At 48.2% G+C, this 26,398-nt stretch overlaps 1 protein-coding gene across 1 annotated transcript; it reads left to right on the forward strand.

The window, feature by feature from the left end:
- Positions 1 to 25,687, forward strand: STK35 (serine/threonine kinase 35). Its single transcript, XM_079979485.1, has 4 exons — positions 1 to 232; positions 491 to 1,117; positions 7,790 to 8,539; positions 19,901 to 25,687. Exons 1-3 carry the CDS (start codon positions 16 to 18, stop codon positions 8,500 to 8,502), a joined length of 1,557 nt encoding a protein of 518 aa, XP_079835611.1. The 5' UTR covers positions 1 to 15; the 3' UTR covers positions 8,503 to 8,539; positions 19,901 to 25,687.
- The last annotated feature ends 711 nt before the right edge of the window (positions 25,688 to 26,398 follow it).

The raw sequence follows: 26,398 nt of genomic DNA on the forward strand, positions 1-26,398 counted from the left end.
AAATGTTGACAGTCCATGAAGGGAGGAGCTATTCCGAAGGGGGGGGAGGGGGGGTTAACGACGGGTGCTCTCGGCTCACCTCGCGCTACGGCGAGGGAAAGGGGTTTATTACGCGCGTTATTGTTTAACGTTCCTCCCGTGAAAACCATCCGCGCTGGGGAGAACGGCGGCTCCCGTTCGGATTTTGAGAAGGGGTTGCTCTGTGCCCCTCCCCCTTTCGAGGAGGAAGATGGTACGGCCCGCTTCTCTCCCCCCGCCCCGACGTCCACCTGGCTGCCGCGAGCGGCGATTGGCTGCGCGCTTTTTAAAGGGGCAGGCAGGGCGCGCTTTCTCCCCTCCGACCTTTCGCTTCTCCCATCCCCCGACGCGCTTTCCTCCTCACTGACCAGCCGCCCTCCTGTGTGTTTCTCTCTCTCTCTCTCTTTCTCCCCCCCCCCTTTGCCTCGCACCCGACGCCGCCCTCCCCTCCCCCCTCCCCTCCCTTCCGCAGTTCCTGAGGCGGCCCGGAGGAAGCGCGTCCGAGGCGGCGGCGGCGGCGGCGGCGAGCCCGAGGACCGTCCGAGCCCCGTCCCGGAGCAGCCGGGCGGGCGGGATGAAGAAGGGGCTCCCCCGGCCACGACGACGGCGGCGGCCCCACCAGCTAGGCCCCGCCGCGGCGCTGCCATGGAAACGGGCGGCGACGGCGGCCGCCGAGGGACACAAAGGCTGCCGGAGCGGCGCTTGAGGCGCGAGCGGGCCGCGCCGCTGCTGAAGGAGGGAGCCGCCGCCGCCGCCGCCGCCATGGAGGTAGGAGGCGGCCCGAGCCAGGCGGCGGCTTCCCCGCCTCGCTACCGCCTGGTGGCCGAGATCGGGCGCGGCGCCTACGGCGTGGTGTACGAGGCCGTGTCGGGCCGCAGCGGAGCCCGCCTGGCCGTCAAGCGCATCCGCTGCGACGCGCCCGAGAACGTGGAGCTGGCGCTGGCCGAGTTCTGGGCCCTGACCAGCCTCCGCCGCCGACACCCCAACGTGGTGCGCTTCGAGGAGTGCGTCCTGCAGAGAGACGGCCTCGGGCAGCGCATGAGCCACGGCAACAAGCAGAGCGCCCTCTACCTCCGCCTCGTCGAGACCTCCCTCAAAGGTAGGCCGCGCGCGGGGGGGGGAGGGGCGCCATATACCACCCAGGGGGGAGGGGGGCCACCCATGGAGGGTGTCCCCCCCCCAAAAAAAACCCCCAGCCAGCCCTCGCCCTGCATACCTCGGGAGTAAATGCCCCACCTCGGGAGTAAGGGGCCCACCACGAGAGAGTCCCCCCCCCGCCGCCTTTGCTGGCGCTCCTCGGGAGTCGGAGGGAGGGGGTGTGCTGGGCGAGGATCCTGTGCAAAGGTAAGGAGACTGCTGCTGCTGCTGCTCTGTGCGGGCCCAGCACACGCGCGTGCACGCTACAGCAGGTCCGCGCGTCCCCTTCCCTCCACTTTCAGTTTGTTTTGCTTGTTCGATCTGCATGCTGCTCTGGGGAAATGATCCCCGGAGTAGTTTGCAAGTCGCTTGTGCCTTAAAATGGGGTGCTTAAGGCACGGGGCCCTAGGGACGCAGGTGGCGCTGTGGGTTAAAGCCTCAGCGCCTAGGGCTTGCCGATCGAAAGGTCGGCGGTTCGAATCCCTGCGGCGGGGTGCGCTCCCGCTGCTCGGTCCCAGCGCCTGCCAACCTAGCAGTTCGAAAGCACCTCCGGGTGCAAGTAGATAAATAGGGACCGCTTACCAGCGGGAAGGTAAACGGCGTTTCCGTGTGCGGCTCTGGCTCTGGCTCTGGCCAGAGCAGCGATGTCACGCTGGCCACGTGACCCGGAAGTGTCTCCGGACAGCGCTGGCCCCTGGCCTCTTAAGTGAGATGGGCGCACAACCCCAGAGTCTGTCAAGACTGGCCCGTACGGGCAGGGGTACCTTTACCTTTACCTTTAGGCACGGGGCCTAATGCTGCCCATGTGTTGGGTGTCTGGGAATGCCTACTTCCTGCTTGCGAGTTTTCTTCTGGGGGGGGTGAGGGCAGAGGACAGGTGCCCCTTCCGCCTTGAAAGGCCTGATCCCAACAGCCAGCCTCTTATTATGTTAAGTGGCATCTGGTGAAAGGAGGGGTACTGGAGCTTTGGTTCAGGGCAAGACTCTATGGAAAGGAGGGAGTTTTTTCTCCCCAGGTTGGGCTACTAAACTTCCCCTCACTAAACTGAGGTGTGTATGTGAGGGGGAATCCTTCCTAGGGTGCCTTATGTGGGGTAATCTTGTGTGGCTACATTTAAGGGATGGGTCCTGCAAACTGCCCTTTGTATTCGTAGCAGAAGCAAAAAGGTGCGTAAATAGCGGTTGCGTGGCACATGAAACTTTTGTACAGTGGTACCTCTGGATGCGAACGGGATCCGTTCCGGAGCCCTGTTCGCATCCTGAAGCGAACGCAACTCGCATGCGCCGGTCGTGATTCTCTGCTTCCGCACATGCACATGATGTCATTTTGAGTGTCTGCGCAAGTGGCGAAACCCGGAGGCAACGCGCTCCATTACTTCCGGGTCACCGCAGAGCGCAGCCCGAAAAGGCTTAACCTGAAGCGACTTCAACCCGAGGTATGACTGTATATGCATACACTTCAAGGTACTGGACCTTGTGGAGATGTTGGGGGAGGGACAGGGGAAAATCCCTATGCAATGATCCCTATACAGTCATACCTCAGGTTACAGCCAATCCAGGTTGCGTTTTTTTTGGGTTACGGATTGCCGAAACCCGGAAGTACAGGACCGGGTTACTTCCAGGTTTCGGCGGTCGCACATGCGCAGAAGCACTAAATCACGCTATGCGCAGAAGCGCCAAATCGCAACCCGTGTGTGCGCAGATGCGGGTTGCAAACGCTGCAGGTTGCGAACGTGCATCCTGCACGGATCATGTTCGCAACCCGAGCGTCCGCTGTAGATGCCTGGTGTGTGCATACACCAAAGTATTGGGGCCCATGAATGGATCTTTATATGTAATAGGTACACAATTTTAAAACGAGTATGAGAAGGGGGTGCTAAGCATCTTGCTTACATATCCTACAATATACTGGACCCCAGGGCCAGACCATCTGTGAGATGACTGCCTCGGGTGGCAGGATCCACCGGGGTAGCAGGTCTCAATGTAATACACACACACACACACACTTACACTTCCTGGTGTAGATCTTGCTTCACCCCTTTAATTGGACCAGCCCTGCTGGACTCCTTTGGTTATGGAAGTATAGCGCAAAGAGTCATGGGGAAAGATGGGCACATCCTCAGTGGGACACAGACAGTGTGGCTAAGTTCTACCTCCAGTAGTGCGCTGGCTGCTGTGAGAACAGTATGCTAGACTAAATTGACCACTGGCTTTTCTTATGTTTTTACCACTGAGCTGTGCCTATTCCCTGAGTACAGTGGTACCTCAGGTTACATACGCTTCAGGTTACATACGCTTCAGGTTACAGACTCCGCTAACCCAGAAATAGTGCTTCAGGTTAAGAACTTTGCTTCAGGATGAGAACAGAAATCGTGCTCCTGCGGCGCGGCAGCAGCAGGAGGCCCCATTAGCTAAAGTGTTGCTTCAGATTAAGAACAGTTTCAGGTTATGTACGGACCTCCGAAACGAATTAAATACTTAACCTGAGGTACCACTGTATAGGAAATTTGCATGTGGTCCTCTTAGGTCCCTTCTCCAAATCCAAGCTGACTGAATCATGTACAGAGACCTGAATCATGTACAGAGACCTTCCTCAGAGAGAGCACTGAGTATGTAGGCCCTCCAAAGATGCGTGAATGCTTACAAAATACCAGCCCCTGAAGTGCTTTTTTATAAAAATCCTCTGAAAGTTTGCTTAACAGTTGTGTGTGTGTGTCTTTGATGGTTCTTTGCAGTTGTTGTCTTTTCTGTTCCCCCTTTTCGCCTTCCTGACTTCATAAGTTGAAGCCGCATCTCATGGTGGCTTCAGTCAGTGCAATAAAGAGCTCTGGGTTAAAGCCTCAGCGCCTAGGGCTTGCCGATCGAAAGGTCGGCGGTTCGAATCCCTGCGGCGGGGTGCGCTCCCGCTGCTCGGTCCCAGCGCCTGCCAACCTAGCAGTTCGAAAGCACCTCCGGGTGCAAGTAGATAAATAGGGACCGCTTACCGGCGGGAAGGTAAACGGCGTTTCCGTGTGCGGCTCTGGCTCTGGCTCTGGCCAGAGCAGCGATGTCACGCTGGCCACGTGACCCGGAAGTGTCTCCGGACAGCGCTGGCCCCTGGCCTCTTAAGTGAGATGGGCGCACAACCCCAGAGTCTGTCAAGACTGGCCCGTACGGGCAGGGGTACCTTTACCTTTACCTTTAAAGATCTCAACATGATCTCTGGAACAAGCAATTAGCTTGCAGCCCATCTGTAAATATTTTCCAACTTTGTTCAGGCCAGTCTAGTGTGTGAAAGAGTCATTTTAATGCATATATCTAACCTCTGCACATGCGCACCTATCTCCTTGTCCCTCATCTCTCCTCTGATAGTAGTTCATTTCCTTTGGGATGAGCAGAGACCTCCTGGAAATAGCTTTTATTTCTTTCCTCATACCCAACTCCCACCACCACCACCTCGCTCTGTATTCCTTTCCCTAGTGATCCACCTCCACACTAGTCAACCTCGTATGCCGTCAGGAGTCACTGTCGCCATGCCCTTTGGAATAGCAGGCACCACAATTACGCCGAAGGCTCAGGTGGTGAGGATGATCCTCTTGGGGGGGGGGGTGAGGTGCCTAATAAGGAGGGAAAGAGAGCAAACAGCAACTGAGCTTTCTGTGGGACAATTCTTTAGCAGAAGGTTGCCACAGATTTTCTTTTATTATTTCTCTGCATTTAGCGTAAGCCCTCTTTTAATAAAGGGCATTCCTTAGACCCAAGTAAATCTACCGCGTGTGGAGAGCGGTGAGGGTGGGGGATGGGGAGAAGAGAGTGCATGTGTGGAGAGCATGTGTGTAGGCAATGTGCAGCCTTGGACCCAGCAGCATCACCCAGTCTGAGCTTGTGCTGGACTGTGTGTTCTTTGCAAGGCATACTGTCAGTGTACAGAGCTGGCTTATTATAGCTAAGCCAAGCCCCTTCACGTGTCGGCTGGCGTGCCACAGAGCCTGCTCAGCTGCGTGCCATGCGGGAGCTCACAAAATGCCCAAATGGGCACCACAGAAAAACGTGCAGCATCCATTTGCTGTGCGTTGGCAACCTTTTGAGTTTCTTGCTTTATTGCCTCGAACTCATGGCTAGTCACTCACTGTTGCCTCGTCAACACAACATGGGGGGGTCACTCAACATTGGAAAGAGAAGGTGATCACTAACTTTCCAGTGTGTCTAATTAATATGGGAGAGGGGTGCTTTTCCCATAGCCCTTTAGCTAGTTTTGATGAATTGACTTTCTGCTAATGTGCACTAGGCATCTTAGCATTAATGATGATGATGATGATGATTTTTATTTATACCCTGCCCTCCCCAGCCAAGTCCGGGCTCAGGGCGGCTAACACCAGGTATAAAAACAATTGATCAAAATACAACTTAAAAAGAAGATTAAAGTATTAAAATGCAGCCTCATTTCAGTAGAAACTCAAATCAAAAACTTTTTGGGGATGAAAACTTCAAATGAGGGATTTCACAGTCCAATCCTACACACATTGACTTGAAAGTAATTCTAATTGTGTTCAGCTAGGCTTTCTTTCAGGTAAGTGTGCATAGGGGTTACAGTTTCTGTGTGTGGCTGTTTATACCGTGTGGCTGTTAATTGCAAAGGACGCTCTAAACGGATGCTTATTCCTCATGACCCATTCCTGGCTATGAAATTGCTTACCGTGTTTAATACTTGAGACGGAACAACTGAAACATTAAATTGTTTAATCTTGGTTATGTTACAAACTTTTTCATGTTTTTCTTTAGACTGAAAGAAACTTGGGTTTGAGGCATTAATGGAACAGAGGGAGCACCTGCGTGGCTTGTAATTTAGTGAATGGAGTGACCCCCATAAGAGCTTCTGATTTTTATTTTCTGAGTGCAGCAACAGTCTCTTCAGTTTCCATTTTCTCACTGCCTTCCCTCTCATCCTCTTGTTCACCTCCAGCTTATAACAGGAAAGAATACTCTCTTTTTCCGCCCGCTCCCCCTGTATACAATCAAATCCTTCTAGAGGCCTGTAGCCCACACCCTTTTTCATGTATTTTTTTTCTTTCTAAAGTTTTCCCTACTTGCTGTTGACAGGGCAGGATAGCCAAGTGGTGATATAGCCTTCAATTACCATAGCAGTAGTCATGGGAACAGACTTGTTTATGCAAATAGCCTGTGCTCCTCACTATTATCAAAGACCTGGAAGCAACTTATCTCTGGTTCTGTTTGGTCATACTTGGCGTCTTCTCTTTGGAAGGTCTGTTTTGCTATCTTGCCCACTTCCCAAGGCCCTTGGCTTGCTGCAAGGTGAAGCGACAAGATGTGCGAGAGCCCAAAAGACATTTCAGTAGGAAAAGGAAAAGCAATTCAAAGCTTACATGCAGGAGTGTTATTATTTCTTATATTTATATATCGCTTAGTACTGTCTTAAGTGGTTTCCCAAAATATAAACATATATGTAATACAGTCATACCTCATGTTACGTCCGCTTCAGGTTGCGTGTTTTTGCCTTGCATCCCACGGCAACCCAGAAGTACTGGAATGGGTTACTTCCGGGTTTTGCCACATGCGCAGAAGCGCTAAATCGCGCCTGCGCAGACACAGCGCTTCAAGTTGTGGGCTTTCCATGTTATGGACGGGCCTCCGGAACGGATCCTGTCCGTAACACAAGGTACCACTGTAATGGAACTAAGAGGCTGTAATACCAGATGAAAGAATAGCATCTCAGAATAACAAAAACATAGTGGCATACTTGGACTTTAAATATGTTTCCAGGGAAATCAGTCAGTAGCCTGGCAACAAAATACCTGTACAGTGGATGGAGGATTGAAAAAAGGTATGGTCCACAAACATTTGGACCCTTCCCCTCCAACCATAACCACAGAAACAGGATCACCATCCCTCTCTCCCTCTGGCTAAGGTACATCCACCCTCGCAGTGTGCAGCACTCACCCCATAAAAACATACACACACCAAAGGAAAATGCACACAGGGCATAGCCTTTGTAATATGGTATCAAATGCTTTTCGTTTCAAAAGCGAAACCAGATTAGCTTGATTGAGCAATAACTTGTCTCCTGGATTTAATAAATTCCATCTGCTGATGGGCTGCGTGCTGTTGAGGACTACCTGCCTTCCCATTCAAGCAGCCAGTTCAGTCAGATGGCTCCAAGTCATTGTTTGCAATGAAACACACCCTGGCAGCCATTTTTGTGGTGCTTTTGTGGCTAGAGGCCTTGGAAGAGGGTGCCTAGGAGATAGCTGCTAGTCAGCATGGGAGAAAGTGTATTAAAATATTGCCCACGGGATCTCAGAATATTGCTGGAGGTCTGTTCCTGTGAGATCTGAAATGTTGCACAGAAGTCAAAAGTGTGTTGATCTTTAATAGAGAGATTTCTGAAAGCATTTCTGTTCATCTGTGTTCATCAAAGAGCCAGGCCATGTCCTGACCGGTTGACATGGCCTCCAGTGATGGATTCACTACGGCACATCCAGTTTTCACAAAACAAATCGGTGCAGTTTTGTGTATAATAGACCTCTAGGAAGATGTGCTGTCCAATTGCACACTCCCTTCCCAGGTTCCGATTTATCTTTGTAGTCTCCCCGTCTTGCTCATGCAGTAACCCTTCTCCTTTCTCTTCCCCCGGCAAGGTGAGAGGATCCTGGGCTATGCTGAAGAACCTTGTTATCTCTGGTTCGTCATGGAGTACTGCGAAGGGGGAGACCTGAACCAGTACATCCTTTCCCGCAGGCCTGACCCGGCCACCAACAAGAGTTTCATGTTGCAGCTGACGAGCGCCATTGCCTTCCTTCACAAGAACCACATTGTGCACAGAGACCTGAAGCCGGACAACATCCTCATCACGGAGCAGTCGGGCGCTCCTGTCCTCAAGGTGGCAGACTTTGGGCTCAGCAAGGTGTGCGCCGGCTTGACTGCTCGAGGCAAGGACGGGGGGAACGATAACAAAAATGTGAATGTGAACAAATACTGGCTGTCTTCGGCTTGCGGCTCAGACTTCTACATGGCTCCTGAGGTCTGGGAGGGGCACTACACTGCCAAGGCAGACATCTTTGCCCTGGGCATCATCATCTGGGCAATGATCGAGAGGATAACGTTCATCGATGCCGAGACCAAGAAGGAGCTGCTGGGGACCTACATCAAGCAGGGGACTGAGATTGTGCCCGTCGGGGAGGCGCTGCTAGAAAACCCAAAGATGGAGTTGCACATCCCCCAGAAACGCAGGACTTCCATGTCCGAGGGGATCAAGCAGCTCTTGAAAGACATGTTGGCTGCTAACCCGCAGGACCGACCCGATGCCTTTGAGCTTGAATCCAGGATGGACCAGGTTACTTGTGCTGCTTAAACTCAGGTCAAAGTGTTGGTGTGCTTTGAAAACTGGGGTAAGTGCTCTGCAGTTTCTCTCTTCTCTGCACAACTTAGTAGGGCAATGAAGCCATTTTCTGTCTGTTAAGCTGCTTGGGGCTATATAGACATTCAGTTGCCTAAGAATTTCTTCCTTTGATAGCATTTCCACCTGGTTTTCCTTGGTTTTTCCCTTTAACAACCATCGCAAAAATTGTTCTGAGAACTCCGGGTATAGGGCGGTATATAAATTCAATACATAACAAATGATAATAAAACATAACCTACAGCTCTGCTCTCTGTTCAACTGTTCAAATGGTGCAAGAGCAGTTTGTGCATGTCTGCTCCCTTCCTTTCTACCTGAATAAGATGAGGTTCTGTGCAGTGAATGAGATTAAGGAGCAAGATGCTGAACCACTAAAAATCAGATCCTTGTTGTTACAAGGATACCATGAACCCTGTATACAAAGGCAAGTATTTGTATGAATTTGCATACAGGTAAAAAGCATTGTTTTTGAAATAACAGCAGACATCACCTTGAAAGAAGCATTCATCCTGTGTTCAAGAAAAGAGAGAAAGCCTCTTCCAAGATGTTGCTTGCCACCTGCAGTTTTTATAGTCATGTCAAAACCTTTTTTTAAATGCTCAATTAATCAGGAGTGTGTTTAATAGATAAACACATTTAACCAATGCTGTAATTGGTTAAACATTGCAGCCCTAAAGGCAGCATACTTGATGGCTTATATGAGAGCAGTGAGCTGCTGTTTATAAGAAAGGTTGGTGCACTCCCTTCCTCACAGATACCTTTCACCCTAAAATTGTGAATGCAGTGTCACTCCTGGGTCAATAACTTCAGTGGGTCCTTCCTCCTCCTTTGAGGCAGTGGGCCTGCTCTCCGCTTTTTTCATATTGGTGATGTGAAGCAGCAGCGGAACCCCTTTGTGTTCTGAAACAAGTATGTGTTGGACCCTCAAGACACTAGTTGCCTTCGGTAGCCAGCAAAGATTTGTGCTTGCAACAAGCAGCAGAGGAAAGGTCAGAGTCTGGTTTGACATCACCCAGTGCTTTAGGCTCAGGGAAAGTGGGGTAAGGGAAGTTGCTCCTTCCGACTCCAGCTCTGAGCTGAGGCAATGAAGGATGGAGGGGAAGGGTCACCCCTGTTTTGCAGAGTCACAGCAACACACCAAGAGCTGTGAGAAAGCCTCTGTGCTTTCCAAGCATCTCTGCAGACTATTAGGCAGAGGACCCCATTCTTCTGCAGACTCGGGGCAAGTATGCTGCAATTGCCAGGTTAAAAGATGCCCTTTCCACCTGCCAATGGCAATCTGGTGACTGCAGCTGTGAGCCCTTGCTTGTTGGGGTAGTGGTCCTGTGATGCTCTGGGTCCTTAAGTAATGGCTTGGGGAATTTTGCCAAACTTTGTTTTTTATCTCCGCTTCAGAATGATGGCTAAGTTTTAGAACTGCCATGTTCAGAGGCAGTGTATCCCTCTGAATAGTGTGTGCTGGGGGCAGCTACAGAAGGCATCTAAGTTAGCTGCTGCGGGAAATTTGATTCTGGACTAGATGGACCTTTGGTCTGATCCTGTAGGTCTCTTGTGACATGCAGCTGTTCCCAACAGGGGCGAGTGTTAATGGCCATTATTAGCTCTGTGATTTACACCTTCTATCCCATGTTCAGGTTCATTGCAGAAAAGGGGCAGTAGCTTCTGAATATGAACATACGGGCATGAAATAAAAACAGCTTGTCTAGTTCAGGCATTCATTCATTCATTAGCCGCAAATGCCCTGAATTGGGCATTTTAAAGAGCAGAACTATGTGCTCCCCAACACCTGAGAAGTAATATAATAATAATAATAATAATAATAATAATAATAATAATAATTAATAATTAATAATAATAATATATTATTTATATCCTGCCCATCTGGCTGGGTTTCCCCAGCCTCTCTGGGCAGCTTCCAACGGAATATTAAAATACAATAGTCTATTAAACATTAAAAGCTTCCCTAAAAGTCTTCCATTCTCCTTAGTTTCTTCACCCAGAACCAATGTTCCCACCCTTCCCTCAGTACAAATTACCCATGATGCAACTGCTTCTGGAGAGTCCCTCATTAGCTTCCTTATAGAGGCTTCCTTCTCTTTTGGCTTCACCAGTAAGGAATGCAGTTGTCCTTGTTTCGCTTCACCTTCGCAGGGCTGAGCGAGGGCCGTCCTGCTCTTTTTGCACAGTGCACGCACAGTACTTATAGCTGTGTCCCTCTCATGTACTTGCAGCAGGAAGGCGGAAGCCTCCTCCAGAGTAGGTGCCAGCTAGCCAGTCAGCAGGGCTCGGTGACCATGCTTTTGAGTCTCCGAATCCTGCCACGTGCTCCTGGATTGAAAACACAGCAGAAACAGGAATCTTGTTTCCCTTCCAAGCACTGCTTGCAAAACACTTTCACATTTCAGGAATGGGAGGACCCTTGAACCATTTGCAAAGCCATATACAAACAATCTGTTACCAAGGATGTGCAGAGAACTTGGCTGAAATTATGGAAAATGGTTGTTAATTTCAGTAGGCGATCAGAATGCTGCAACAGTAGTTGAACGCTGCAGCAAGTGAAGTGATAAATTTGTCTTGGCAGGCCATTTCTTCTCCATTTTATTACAGTAGATTGGCAGAACCCAGTATTTAACTGGACTGCAAAATGCAAGTCAATATGATCTTTAGAGCAAGTATAGCATGAAAAGATGACTACTTAGTAAGTAGCAGTGAGACTTTAGATAACCTGAAGGACAGAGAAAGGTGAGGCTTGGTGGGAGCTTTCTCTGCCCAGGGCGGGCTTGCACAGCTCGCGGTTCATCACCCTAAATTCAGCCCACCAGCCGTAAAGGGTCCAAACAACCTTCTGTTTGGCGATCCCCAAAAACAAGGGATTTTTAGGGACCTAACAGACCACCATAAGTGACTCACGGGCTGCATTTGTCTTGCTGCATCGCAAGTTGTGCAGGCCTCCCTCCCTCAAGCCCAAACCATTGAATTGGCTTCCTAAGAATGAATCTGTCTTCAGGTGCATCTTCTCTCTGCGCTGAAAGCGACCTCATTCATTCCTACTCAGGAAGATGATGTGAAAAGTGCTCTTGGCAGGCTTTGCCTTCCAATTTCCTTCAGCTGTCGGGACTGTCTTGCCCTCCAGCGTACATTCCAGAAGTTACATAAAAAGTGGTGTGCTGTTCTTTCCGCTCACCAGTCCGGAATGAGCTTAGATAAGAATGTTGTGTGGGGTGTTGCCTAGTGGTGCCTGTTTAGCTTCTTAAAAATTCTTGTTGAACGGTTACTGTTCTAAAATAAAACTTGTGCACTACTTTTCCATGGGTTGGCCAGGTTTGGTGTCAGGGCTGTGGCCTATAATTTGGCCCAGTTCTGTCTGTGCTGAACTGTCAACAATGTTTAGGCAACACGATGACCATATACATACGTAATAGACAATCTTTATAGAATTCCTTCAAACAATAACAAGTTCAAAATGAAATCTTAGTCTCAAAGTCTCTGGAAATCTTTAAATGAAGCGAGGTACCAGACTTTGTACGATGAAAGACAAGCTGTGGAGCTTAGTGTATTCAGCAAATATAATGTCCAACACTGAACAGATTCCAGATATTGACTGCTGTTTTGTAGATCTTCATCAGCGTGGTGGGAGAATATAAAATTGTTTCATAAACCCATCTTATTTCGAATGGCTACATATTGCTGTTTATTTTGAATGACAATTCCACCCCCTTTGTTCACAGGTGAAATTGATGAAATAAAAAAATGGACGGATTCGTATTAGCTGGAGTAAATAATGATTTACTTTATTTCACCAACTGGTATTATGAGATTTGGAAAAATTAGAAAAGAAGAGTCCCAAAATTAAGGACAATTTGTCCAAGTCACAACACGATTGTTTGAAAGCTCTTTCACACGATCCTAACATCATTACAAAACCTGCGGACAAAGTAGGTGGAATTGTCATTCAAAGTAAACAGCAATATGTAGCCCGGCATGCTTCTGCACACCTTCCTTTATCCAGTCCTATATTTGATGCAGACTTTAAATTCCAGGAAGAAAGTACCGTATTTTTCGCTCTATAAGACGCACCAGATCATAAGACGCAGCTAGTTTTTGGAGGAAGAAAACAAGAAAAAAAAATATTCTGAATCCCAGAAGCCAGAACAGCAAGAGGGATCGCTGTGCAGCGAAAGAAGCGATCCCTCTTGCTGTTCTAGCTTCTGGGATAGCTGCGCAGCCTGCATTCACTCCATAAGACGCACACACATTTCCCCTTATTTTTTAGGAGGGAAAAAGTGAGTCTTATAGAGCAAAAAATACGGTACTCTCCAGATGGTGGATGTAGCCAAAATGCGTCCTGTGCCCCAATCTATTGCCACATCTCCTTAGGAGACATTGCATACATCTGAGATGATGCCCAATGGGGAGGGAGGGCCCTCAGTACCACTGTGAGACCATGCTTGATGTGGGAACTTTTATCTTTTAAGAGTTCCTAACATCCTCTTCTTAAGCAACCTTCTCCAAGTTTTCTAAGAAATGAACATAAAAGAATTTCACTCCTTCAACCTCCATGGATAAGCACATGTTAAAATTTGTCTCAAGTTTGGATCCATAAGCTAGTCTCTGATGCAATTGCAGCCGTATCTGAAACTGGTAAAATAATAGGGGCATAAGTGAATCCAAAGGACAGGGATCAAGGAACTTGCAGGCCAGTTAATGTCTGTTCTGCCTAAATTGGTAGAAAGCATTCTTAAGGATAAAAATATTTCATATAGAAGAATAGGTTTTGCCAAGGAATAGCTAACAGGACTATATGGGCTTTTCCATAGCCCAATGATAGAGTGCACTGTTTGCATGCAAAAGGTCCCAGATGAAATCTGCAACATTTCCAGATAAGACACCTCTCTGCTACCCCAGAGAGCCACTGCCAATCAGTGTAGACACCTTTGAGTTAGATTGGCAGTTCCCAAACTCTGGTCCTGCCCCCCGGGGAGGGGCAGCATTACTTAACAGGGTAATGGAGGTGTAAATGACTATCAGGCTTTGAAAAGCAGGAATCACTGGTTATCAGTTTTGTTCAATTAACCAACCTAAATAGTTTTAATTGGATTTTGAGCAAATGTGCAATTAATTGTTACTGTTTTCAATTTTAATGTGCTAGTATCTTCTTTGGTGGGTTGTACAAACTGCTATTCTTAATCTTTTTACAGGGTAGAGGGCATGGGTTGAGTTTATGGAAGGAGGGGGTTGGCCCCCAAATGTTTGGGAACCACAGAGCTACATAAACCCATGATCTTGATTCAGTATAAGGCAGTTTCCTCTGCTTGCAAAGAGAAAGATCTGTCTCACTAACCTTTTGCAGTTTTTTGGAAAACGGGCAAAAGGAAGTACTTCTCCACAGCATGATATTAAACTATATCACAAGATATAACCAAAGGGTTAGGTTGCTTCTAAAGGCAATTGTGCTGATTCCTGCAGGATAAGGCTGTCAATAGCTGCCAGCCATGATGGTTGTATACCACCTCCAAAATGTTGAGTACCAGGCATTGGGAACAGTAGGAAAGACTATTGTCCCCCATGTCCTATTTTGTGGGCATCTAGAGACATAAGGTTGGCTGGTGTCTGGAACCTGGGCTGGGTAGGTATTCTATCTGATGTGGGTGACCTCTTCTTTTTTTCTGGCTCATGGGGGTTTGAGAGGGGTGAGGGTACTGGCATCCAAGATCCTTTCTGCTTTCCCTCCTCTCTCTTCTCTCCCCCCCCCCCTTTTTGGGCAGCCTGTGTTTTTGCCATCTGCAGTCACTCGTGCTCTGCTAACATGATGCTGCTGCTGAGTTGCGTAACCAGGCTGTGCCCTCGGGGGAAATCCCTCCTGCACATCGCTTCAGAATGGTAAAATGCAAACGTAATAAGCACTGCGAGGGCACAGACCTGCCCTGTGGCTGTTTATTCTAAGGCCCAGCTGCCTCGTTCCACCCACCCTGGGCCCAGAGCTGGTAGCATCTCCATCCAAAGCGCAGCTGCAGCGAAGAAGAGGCTGCCCTGTTATGTAAGGGGCAGGGACGTGCCACTCTGCATATCCCCCTTGCTCGCTTCTGAGCAAAGTGCCAGCCATGTGCTCTTAGAAATGGGTGTCGTGTTCTTTGATGGGCACTGATTTCCCGCTGCTTTCATTGGTGCTGTTGGCTTCTCATCCTGACTTGAATACCTTGGAGAACAGAGGCGCAGGCAGCTGACTAATAGCAAGTCAGACCATTGGTGCATCTAGCTCAGTGTTTGTCTACACTGACTGTCAGGATTTCAGGCAGCAGTTTCTCCCAATCCTTCCTGGAGAGGCAGGAGATCGAACCAGCAACCTTCTGCTTGCAAGGCAGATGCTCTCCCACTGAGCTATGGCAGCTGAGGCCAGATTTCTGCAGGCGCTGGAGTTTGCTTGTTGCAGTGCTCTTAACGTAATCATTTAGCCTGGGCCACAAGCCTATGGATCTGCCTTATACCAGACTATTCAGTCCATTAGCCCATTCATTCTTCCTCATGTGTGAGAGGTTTGACGGCGGGTACATGTCCAATACCTGCCCTACTTCCTGAAATATTTTTCATGGAAGATGCCTGGATTTGAACCTGGGACTTTAATTGCGTATTGGTCTTGTCCTTAATTATTGAGTCATAGGCCACTCTTCTCGCATGATTCATTTGCGTTCAAGGGTTGATGTGAGCTGAAAGTCACCAACCTTTGGCTCAGTCAGGGCATGCTTGTCTCTCATGCTTGTCCTGGGATAAGTAAATAATGTAAACACTCCCCACCCCCACCCCGGTATTATCCCTGCAGCACAATTCCTCAGAGATTCACAGTGAACTGGAACAGGCAGTGAGGAGGAGTGGTTGGAACACACCCTACAATTCCTTGTTAATGTAAGATGGGGAGGCTGTCCTAACTATGACAGAAACGGAGGCTTGCTTGTTCACATGAGCTCTTGCTAAATCGCAAGTGAATGATTTCAGAACTGAAGGCAAGAACTGTTGTGCCCAACCAACAGAAGATGGGGATCTCTGGACTAAAACGCCTCTCTGTACAGTCATAGCTCGGGTTGAAGTCGCTTCAGGTTAAGCCTTTTCGGGTTGCGCTCCGCAGCGACCCGGAAGTAAGGGAGCACGTTACTTCCGGGTTTCGCCACTCACACATGCGCAGATGCTCAAAATGACGTCATGCGCAGAAGCGGTGAATCGCGACACGTGCAGACGCACAGTCGTGGGTTGCGTTGGCTTCAGGGTGTGAATGGGGCTCTGGAACTTATCCCGTTCGCATCCTGAGGTACCACTGTATCTGCAGTAGGGTTCTTTCCCCCATCTCAAGCTGAAGTTGGAAACACAAAGATCTCAAAGCTTTGCATTCGCCAGAGCTACTGCTCTGTAATGCCTTTTCTCTTGCTGGTGGTGTTGGAATTCACCTAGACTGTTGCCCTCTGTTTGCTCTGCAAAAAGTGTTTTTGGACACACAGGAGTGTCTGCCTGTCACCTGTACCCACTTTGTATATTAGGCAGGACTAATCCTTGGTGTGGCCTGCCTTCTCACAGGGTCAGGGCTAGTGACTAAGCCTTTTCCTTCCATTGGCAAGATCAGAACCATTAATCTTGCAAAGGCTCACATAAGACTTATTGCCATGATCTAACTTGATGGTTGTCATGTTCAGTCCCTCAAATTGCAAGGGTTCGGGTAGACCATTGAGGGGCTGTGGGTGCACGCACAAACATATTGATGGAATTTAGGTAATGGAGTATTTTTCTCCCCACCCCACTGATTTATAAGCATAGTCTGTGTGTTTGTGGAATACAGCAAACATACCAGTTTTGGATTATTTCAGTATTTGGAGTTCCATAAAATTCGGAATTTCTGGCAAGGATCTGAGGTGACGAAAGAGATGAATAGGATTAGGAAGAGTCAAAACTTTAGTTTCGTAAGGGGGCCTATGATGTTTGCAGGAGTGAGATATATTTGCAGTGACACCAAGTGCACAGCCATGTACATAGAAACCTTCAAACGATACGTCAGAATCAGAGCTTTCGAAATGACAGCGCATTCCACAGGGTCTGATAGGTCAGGCACCATCTTAAGCCAAAATTTACCTGCCTTTCTGCTTCAGCTGATTTTGTCAAATAGGTTGCCCTGTCTGTTTAAACGTTGCTCTAATTGCCTCAGCCTCACCTGAACCCTCCTCTCTTAAGGGGCCAATTTTAACTGTATCTAAGCGTTTATGAAGCACCTTTGCCAAATCCAACAAGAAAATTAGAGCCTGGGAAAATGCATTGCCAATTATCGCATACCCTTTAACCATTATTTTCTGCTTCAACTAATTGGGCTTTCCACTGGAGGGTTTGTCACAAGAAACTTGGTTCCTGAGTTTGGATGCTGAAGCGAAAACTAGCCTAAACCTTACTCCCAGGTGCATTTTGTCAGTGAGGTATGAGGCAGTTTGCCTGAGTTATGAGCCCAATAATTGGCTTAATGCCTCTTTACGCTCCCAGCCAGGCTAACTTGAGGTCTGTGCAGCGGTGGCAAAGCTTGTCTTGTTCTGCTAATTCAGTACAGAAAGCAACACCTGGAAGCCCTGTGCCTTTTAGAACTATTAAGCTGCAGGGCTGTGAAACAGAAAATCTGACCATGCTCCTCAGTTAATTCTCACCATTGGGAGCTAAGGGCTAAGTGACTTAGATGTGATGTCATTCATGTTATATTTAGCATTTATAAAGGGCTTTGTGTACAGAAGACTGAAAATACATTCTAGCAACCCCTACAATAGCCCTGTAAAGGGACTGATGAAATCATGATGTTACTTTAAGAGTGAGCTAGGATGAGATTTGCATTGGAAAAAACTCTCCTTCACTTTTACAACACACCAGCTCTGGCTGGGGATATTATTTTGCTGGGCATAGACTTGTGCTATCTAGATGGAAATAGGTGCTTTAACCCTTCCTGCCCCCGCTGCAGTCCTGATCCTGGTGAACTTTGGGACATATCTGCTTACTTTCAAAAAACTACAAACCGCATGAATGTTGCGTGGTCCAGTTTGACATTATAGAATCATAGAGTTGGAAGAGACCATAAGGGCCATCGAGTCCAACCCCCTGCCAAGCAGGAAACACCATCAGAGCACTCCTGACATATGGTTGTCAAGCCTCTGCTTAAAGACCTCCAAAGAAGGAGACTCCACCGCACTCCTTGGCAGCAAATTCCACTGTCGAACAGCTCTTACTGTCAGGAAGTTCTTCCTAATGTTTAGGTGGAATCTTCTTTCTTGTAGTTTGGATCCATTGCTCCGTGTCCGCTTCTCTGGAGCAGCAGAAAACAACCTTTCTCCCTCCTCTATGTGACATCCTTTTATATATTTGAACATGGCTAGCATATCCCCCCTTAACCTCCTCTTTTCCAGGCTAAACATGCCCAGCTCCCTTAGCCGTTCCTCATAAGGCATCGTTTCCAGGCCTTTGACCATTTTGGTTGCCCTCCTCTGGACACGTTCCAGTTTGTCCGTGTCCTTCTTGAACTGTGGTGCCCAGAACTGGACACAGTACTCCAGGTGAGGTCTGACCAGAGCAGAATACAGTGGCACTATTACTTCCCTTGATCTAGATGCTATACTCCTATTGATGCAGCCCAGAATTGCATTGGCTTTTTTAGCTGCCGTGTCACACTGTTGGCTCATGTCAAGTTTGTGGTCAACCAAGACTCCTAGATCCTTGTCACCCATCTTGTATTTGTGCCTCTCATTTTTTTTGCCCAAGTGCAATACTTTACATTTCTCCCTGTTAAAATTCATCTTGTTTGTTTTGGCCCAGTTCTCTAATCTGTCAAGGTCGTTTTGAAGTGTGATCCTGTCCTCTGGGGTGTTAGCCACCCCTCCCAGTTTATGACTCCCCCATTATGGTCCCAGCCTCTTTCGGTGCCTCTATTTAGAAGTGACCGTGTAATAAGATTCTTACCCAAAAGATGGTGACACAAAATGGGGAAGAAAATGCAGTTCACAGGGAAGAAGATATCAAGGCTGAGGTAGTGCAGCTGCCCGTAAGCCCAGGCCACAAGATGCTTGAGCAGATGAAACCAGAACTGAAAGACTGTGTGTGCACTGGAAGAGGCCAAAATTAGCAGTTAGTTGGGGGACTGTAGCTCTTGAACTGAGCATGTAAAGCATCATGCAGTAGCCAAGTGACAGCAGTGTTGGCGCAGCTTGCGTCTCCTGCCATTTAAGGTGGAGGTGAACTGGAATGGTGCAGACGGTTTCATTGTGTGGAGGACAGGAGATATAGCAACTATATAGAGACTCTTGATTTAGCCTTTGGATGAAGCGAGTGCTCTGAACTTCTTCAGTGCATTGCAGCAGTCAGCCAGCTTCTCCACCACCGTCTGCAGTGTAGAGGAGCTGGTGTTTGGCCAGGAAATCTACAAATGCTTGCTTTCGGCACTCAGGGGAGAGAGATGCTGCCGCCTCCACCATTACAACTTCGATGAAACAATATAATTAAGCACAGACCTCAGAGAGCCGCAGCGGAGAAGTTACAGGATAAACTGCAGAGCAAAACACTCAGCCAGCTTTGCAAATGAGTCTGGTGACACTGGTAGAATCCTGATACACTCGGCCAGAAGCTTGTCCCTCTAATCTCCAAGGTCCTGAGAGGATCTCTTTGCTGTTTCACTGGGACCATTGCCCAGCCCAGGTGCAGCAGTCAACACTAGGGAGGTCCAATCTTAATCTGGTTCATTGTTTAAATTTGGTTTTAGTCTTTTGTGCACTGCCTTTGGGGCCCTTGTTTTAGGGCTAAAAGGCAGTTTGCGTATATTTTAATTTGAAAAGATCTTCTTAAGCGGCAGGTGGAATCTCTGAACAAAAGTCAAGAACATCCCTGCCTTGTTAGAGGTCGAAGTGCCTCATTGGTTTCTTCTGAACATCCACAGTTGCTGCTGGCATCTAACTGGGAGACTGTATTCCTTGAAAAAGAAGATAAAACCCCCAAAAATTGTTTAAACAAGCCCACCCAGATGTTTAGAAAGTTGATGCGTGTTTAAATCTGTTTTTAATCTATTGTTATTTTAACTTTTGGATAGGCTTAAATTATTGTTGCTAATTTTTCTCATTGATAATTTCCATGTTTAATCTTTTTTTATAACTGCTTTGAGGATATGTTTTTACAGTGAGGCAGTGTGTACGTATTATGAAATGAATCATAAAATCGATGGACTTGCTATGCCAAGGCTGGTTGTTTGTGGCCAAAGGAATGCAAAAGGTTTGGAGGGCCAGCAAATGTAACCAGTATTTGTTCCACCAGAGTTGTCATAATTCATTTTCTTTTCTCTTTCTTGATTTCTCACCAGGGACCTACAATCTCCACGACTTACATGCATAGAGGAAAACTGAGGAGGCTCCAGGCCGATCACCGGGATCTCTGGCGACGTTAAGCATCGAGATTCTTCTTAAAAGTCACATGAGACACCTAAGAGGAGCAGGAGCTGTTGTAACCCATTTCATTATTGAGACTTAAAAGTTTATCAAATTTATGTTCCCCCCTTCCTCTCCCCTTGTTCCCTTTCCCCTTCCCCTCCCTTCTGCTCACTCAGCTTTGCTGACCAACTAAATCTGTGCACATACTTCTGGAGAATTCCTTTTTTTACCTAAACAAAATACGGGGTTGGGATATGCAAAACATTTTTTTTCTACTGCTGCTAAACACCAGAACTCTGGGTCCAAGATCTGTTTTTCTTAGTGTTTGTTTTTAGCTGGAAGAGATTCAGAAGGGATGTTGGGAGACCTAGAGCTGAACACAAGTTGTCAACTCTAGAGGTTGCTGCTGATTTGGGGAACAAAAAGCAAGCTGGGATAAACCTTTCTCCTCCCTTTCCTAAAAGTGTTCTTCACCAGTGGAACTTGGCAATAAGAAGTCATGATTACAAGAATAAACTCTCTTTCCTTTTTTTATGTGGCTACAGGACTACAGGCAGTGTGGTGCCTGAGAAACACCTGCAGTTTTGCATGCCAAATTTCACAGGTCAAGAACATAGTATTTGGGGGGGAGTGAAGAGAGCCCACACATGGGCAGGTGTTTTTTCTGCCCCTGAAAAGTCCGCCAATGGGTTTGGTGGCTTGCTTGGCTACTTAAATGACCGTGAGAGCCTGGACACATCAAACTGATCCCTTAACTTTGGGCTCATTTTGGCTACTTTGGCTTGGTAGATCTTGCCCAGAACTGCCTTGGTGTTAAAGAGAGTGTGTATTAAGCCTAGCCCAGCTTGCCCTTGGGGCTTGTTTGTGCTAGCAAATACTTATACATAAACCCACTCAAACTCACACTTAATACCCTCCCTCTCCTGCAGTCTTCTAGTTTGAAACACTCTTAACTCTTTCAAATATCCCATTTCCTAGCTGGCATTCCAGCAACTGTTTTTAGCTGATCTCTTCCAGCAATGAGCGGGTCTTTACACTAAACTTACCAGCTGTTGCAGAGGGAGTTTCTAATCCTGTCCATCTCTTCTTCCATCGGTCTTGATTGGCAATGGTGCTACTACTTGGGGGTGAGGCTGTTTGTTCCAGGCACTGTCCAGACCCATGGAAGTGAAGGGAGCGGCTTTGCCAAGCCAGCGCAATTCGGTTAACACTTGTTGGCAGTCCACTAGCTGGGTTGCCCGCATACCTCCACACTACTACTGAGGCTGATGGCTGTGGCCGTGGCCAGGATTGGTGAGACTCTGGAGGAGATGCTGTGCTGTTTATTCTGCGGCTCTTGGAAGGCCATGAAAGAAGTCTCTGCTTTGCCTACTGTCTTGCTCTTTGTATCCCCTTCTTTCTGGGATGTGGGCAGCCACAACCAGGGCACGAATCAACCAGATTCTTTCCTGGATGGTTATTTGTGGCTGAGAAGGCTTGCCTGCTTATTTCAAGGCCTACCATTTGCAAGTCCTGGTCTCAACTGGATTTCCTAACGCTGGGGATCAATTTGTGTTGAACTTCCTTTGCACACTACCCAGAAAAACCCTCATTTAATTAGCCGTCAAGAAATCTCGGTGTAGGCTATAGACTTTTTGCTCTTGATCTAAGCCACGACCTCTGTGTCTGTCTGTCTCTCTCTGTCTCTGTCTCTTGACCCTTCAGTGATTCCCTTAAAGTGAAAATGATTCACCTTGACTGGCCTAGAACAGGGTTGAGGAACCTTTGGCCCTCCAGAGATTGTTGCAGTTCCTATAATCCCTGACCACTGACCATGCCACTTGGGGCTAATCTACCAGTTTCCTTGCTGCTGAACTAGAAGGTTCCAGGTGATACACAGGTCTTGCTCCTCCTAACCAGGAATATATTTCAGCCAGTTAGAACAAAGCAGCTTGAAGTAGGTGAGTCAACCATAGAACAGCCAGAGTCTCATAACGGCATTCTTTTGCTCAGCAATTTGTCCTCTGTTGCTGTTCCAAACAACTGTGCTCATGGCCAGAACAGCAAGATGTGTTGATGGGGAGAAACAGTCTGTCGAGAAGGTTCACCAAGGGTTGCTTTGAGTTTGCAACTCGGTTAGCTGGCAAGTTTTGAAACCAAGAGATCAGTGAGATCCTTAGGCTTAACCCTTTCATATTTCTGAATGCTAGCAAGAGCAAGATAGGCGGTTTCCCTTCCTCTTCTCCAGAGCATCTGTGTGTAGCGGTCTTTGTCGGAGTAGATTAGTCCTTGCTTCTCACTCCTGTGCCTTTGAGGCAGGGAGGAATCCACAGGAGCGGATGCATGACCCAGACTCTGGGATAAGCTCTGCAAGCAAATGCCAACCCGTAGCCCAGTTCATCCTCGCTGCTTCTGGGACTTCAGGCACACATGCCCCTCTCGTGCTCACGCTGCAGTAAATGCTTGTGGTTTTGTGGTGGTAGCTTGACCATAGTGCCTTTATTTGGAGGGGTGTGGGGCTTGAAGGAGGCAGCACTGGGCCAAGGAAGGAGTTTTCCCCTCTCACTTGTATTTCATTGTTGCCCCCAAAATGTCGTCTCTTCCCTCTTATTCTCTGGGGCAGCTTTGTTCGGTTGCCCACGGAATACAGCTAAATCTCTTTGGAAAGACCTTAAATGTTTTTGCTTTGTTCTTGTGAATCTGCAACAAACTTTTATGGGCAGGGTGGGAGATCTGCAAGATGGCATCTGAATGAGAGCAGCGTTCCTTCTTTGAAAGAGCAGGCACACACGCAAGTTTCTCTTGAGGAGACCACCTGCCCGATGAGCTGCCCCCATTTCTGGATGCTGTCCCGTTTACGGTTGTTTGTGTGAACACATCGATCCTTGGAGTCCCATACTGTAGCCTGGTGTTTTGTCTCCCAACTTCACTCCTATAGGGATGGGTGGCAAGAATCCTTCATCCTTGGATGAATTTGGCATGGGGATTGCCAGCTTATTCCTGAGGAATGTGAAATATCACTGAAGGTCCACGTCACAGTTGTTTTGGAGGGGTTTGACTGACACCACTTTCATGCGTCGTGTGTATGACTTTACATTAAAACTGTTTACATCCAGGTCGTCGGAGCTGGCAGTGTGGGCTCAGACCTGCCGGACATTGTCTTGTATGGGTGCGGCAAGCGACAGCAGACGGCCTGAGGGGGGAATTTCACAACTGGCTTCCAAAGTCCCTGACCACTACAACCACCACCTCCCTTTCCTTTGACTCCTCCTTGTGTGTTGCAGGCACAAAATTAGCAACATTGCTTGTTTTAGTAATCTCTTTTGCAAGCACACAGTGGGTGCTGTCACCTTCTGTACCAGAGTGGGCCACTGTGAAGTTGGGATGGAGGATGAGGACAGTGTGACTCCTAACCTCACCACAGGGTACAACTGTCCCAGGGGCTACTGCTGAGCAGTTTGTTGCAGCACTCCCGAGACTTAGGACTGCCACCTCCTTGCAGGCTATTTTGGACGTCCTTTTCAGGGACAGCACCGTTGGTAGAACCAGGGCATGAAATTTTGGGCCACAATGGCACTGTCCCATCAAAAAGTCTCTTCCTGTGCTGCTCATGTCATGCTCCTGCGTGAAGCCTCTGGGCAAGCAGGCCGTGATGGTCCTCACCAGCCTTTCGTGGTTTGGTTGGATTTACAATCCGTAGGGAAGATTGGCCAGTGATATTTGATGCCCCGGGTGCTTCCATGCTTCCAGTGCTGCTCCTTGAGAATTAAATGCCGCAGGAAACCCACCAGTTTCTCTTAAGCTAACGTGGCTGTTCTCCTGGCAACGTTGATCCCTTTGCTACTCCTCCAGTATCTCCCTGAACCTTGTTTTTCTTCCGTGGCAGAGGTCAAGGGGAATCAGTATACTTAAGGGGCCCCTCTTTCTCTTTCTCCTCCTCCTGCTGCTGCTGCTGCTGTTTTCAGGATTGAGGTGCTAATAATGGGTGGCAATTGTCTTCCTTTTCCCCTGGCACTTTGGTTCCCTCAGGATCCCACTCAGACATCTCCAAACACTGTCAGAGTAGAGCAATAAACATCCCCCACTCCTGGTGGGAGAGAGAACGCAGTCTCTGAATTCCTTGTCTTTCTCCCCCTCTCTCCCTATATGCATTTGTCTAGTCCGTATTTAACCTTGCTGGGTTTCACTCTAGCGCAGCTTACAGTTTAAGCCAAGGGGTATTTTTTACCTGGGCTGCACCTGGCTTCTCCTTTCAACAAAAACACATCTCTGAAGCAAATGCACCTAAGAGACTGGATTGCTCTTCCATTTAAACAGACTTGCGCCCCTTCTATCAGAGGTTGTATGTGGAAGGGCAGAGGCACAATGAGGGACTTAAATCCCCTCTCTCCGAAATAGACCTCTCCCATCCACCATTGGCTGGGGAAGAGGCTGTTGGACCTCCCTCTTATGACATATGTCACCGTCTGTTGTTTCCCCAATCTCAGTGTTTCTCAAACTTTGGGTCTCCGGCTGTTGTTGGACTACAAATCCCATCATCCCTGACCACTGGTCCTGCTAACTAGGGGTGATGAGAGTTGTAGTCCCAACAACAGCCAGAGACCAAAGTTTGAGAAACGCTTTCCTATTTACTTGAGTCCAAGGTACCTAACTGAGGGTGGGTGACCAGTTACCTTGGAAGCTGCATTCTGGGTGCCCAGTGCCATATGTCCACTCAGCTTGGACCGCTTCCTCGGCATGAGTCTCTATCCGGACGTCCCAACACAAGCAGCAGCTTTCTGCTGATCGGAATGAAGTGTCTGTTGCGGAAAGCTGCCCAGAGCTACTATCTGGGTTGCTTTTCTGCCAGAGTCATGGGGCGCCAGTGCTTGATCGGCAAGATGGAAAAGCCACCTCACCCCTCCTTGCTTGGGTGTGTTTCTCTGCTCTAGAGCTTTCCTAGTTGCAAGGAAGCCAAGTCGAAGGAGAAAGCGGGATGCATGCATCCAAGTCACAGCTTCTCGCTCAGGTGGTCACTCTGTGTTTAGCTGTACCATTTGAGAGTGTAGGTGAGGTCTCGTATATGGAAGTCACTTGTTTTCTTTAAAAAAACCCACCACATAGGAAACTGGCATGTCATGGACAAGAAGATCTAGCCGCCTCTCTGCCCTACACCAAGTTTTCTGAGCAGAGGGCTGGAGGAGCACTCCATTATGCAGCACCCCCACCACCCAAAACACATCCACACACACTTGCAGTCTGAAATGACACAGCAAAGGTAGCCCACCTTGGTCTGAACTGGCCGTAGTCCAGCCTTCCCTCCCCCTGCCTCCAGCCTCATCCCTTTCTCTCTCCCCTTTTTTTCCATTTGGTCCAGTTGCGAGTTTGGCCCACCTTAAGCTTGACTGGACATGGTGTCTTCTTAAACCTGGAAAACCTGCACACACACAAGGGAAAGGCTTAAACCCAGACTCCAAAACACAGTTTCCAAGTTTGCAATTTCTCATTTTTCTTTGCACAGAAGCTGGTAACCTAGGACCTGTGTGCGTGTGCGTGTGTGTGTGAACAACTTTATATGTTGTTGGTTGTTGTTTTTTTTAAGCTATTTGGTTTACTTGGGTTGGTGTGCGACCTTGTATTTAAGTTTCTTGAACACTGTGGAAACCCTGATTGTGTATGAATGGCAGCAGTTTTGTAAATTAAAGAAACGTTTGTGTGAATAAACGTAGAGGATGGGGTTGAAAAGCCATACCCAGTTTTGAGATGAAGCGTCTTTGTCTTTGTGTTCATTATTCCTTTTACAGCTATGTTTGGTAGGTGAGGATCCAGCCATGAGCACTGGGGCATGGGGTGCCACAACCCTCTCCCCCCCTTTTTTTTAATCTTGACCACCAGCAGCTGTGGAAGGGCTTGGATTAACTTCTCCTGGTGACAAGCTTCCAGAAGATGAAAAGCTGCACATGTGATGCAGCAGCAAAAAAAGCTGATGCTATTCTAGACTTCATCAACAGAAGATTAGTATCCAGGTCAAGGGAAGTATTAGGTCCATTCGTGGCCGACTCTGGGGTTGCGGGACTCATCTTGCTTTACTGGCCAAGGGAGCCAGCGTACAGCTTCCGAGTCATGTGGCCAGCATGATTAAGCCGCTTCTGACGAACCAGAGCCATTTTCCTTCCCGACAGAGTGGTACCTATTTATCTACTTGCACTTTGACGTGCTTTCGAACTGCTAGGTGGGCAGGAGCAGGGACCGAGCAACAGGAGCTCACTCCGTCGCGGGGATTCAAACCGCCAACCTTCTGATCGGCAAGTCCTAGTCTCTGTGGTTTAACCCACAGCGTCTCCCACTGCTCTATTGTGTCATGATCAGATCACACCTGGAATGCCCCGTTCTAGGCACCACCATTTAAGAAGGATGTTGACAAGCTGGAACATGGGCAGAGGAGGGCGACCAAGATGCTATAAAGGTTCTGG

Source organism: Podarcis cretensis (genome assembly GCF_951804945.1).
Source record: "Podarcis cretensis genome assembly, chromosome: 6".
NCBI classification, from domain to species: Eukaryota; Metazoa; Chordata; class Lepidosauria; order Squamata; family Lacertidae; genus Podarcis; species Podarcis cretensis.

Coding starts and splice junctions, on each gene's coding strand:
- STK35 (XM_079979485.1), top strand. CDS start 16: ATGAAGGGAGGAGCTATTCCGAAGGGGGGGGAGGGGGGGTTAACGACG. Junction 233..490: donor CCCTTTCGAGGAGGAAGATG/GTACGGCCCGCT, acceptor TCCCTTCCGCAG/TTCCTGAGGCGGCCCGGAGG. Junction 1,118..7,789: donor CGTCGAGACCTCCCTCAAAG/GTAGGCCGCGCG, acceptor TCCCCCGGCAAG/GTGAGAGGATCCTGGGCTAT.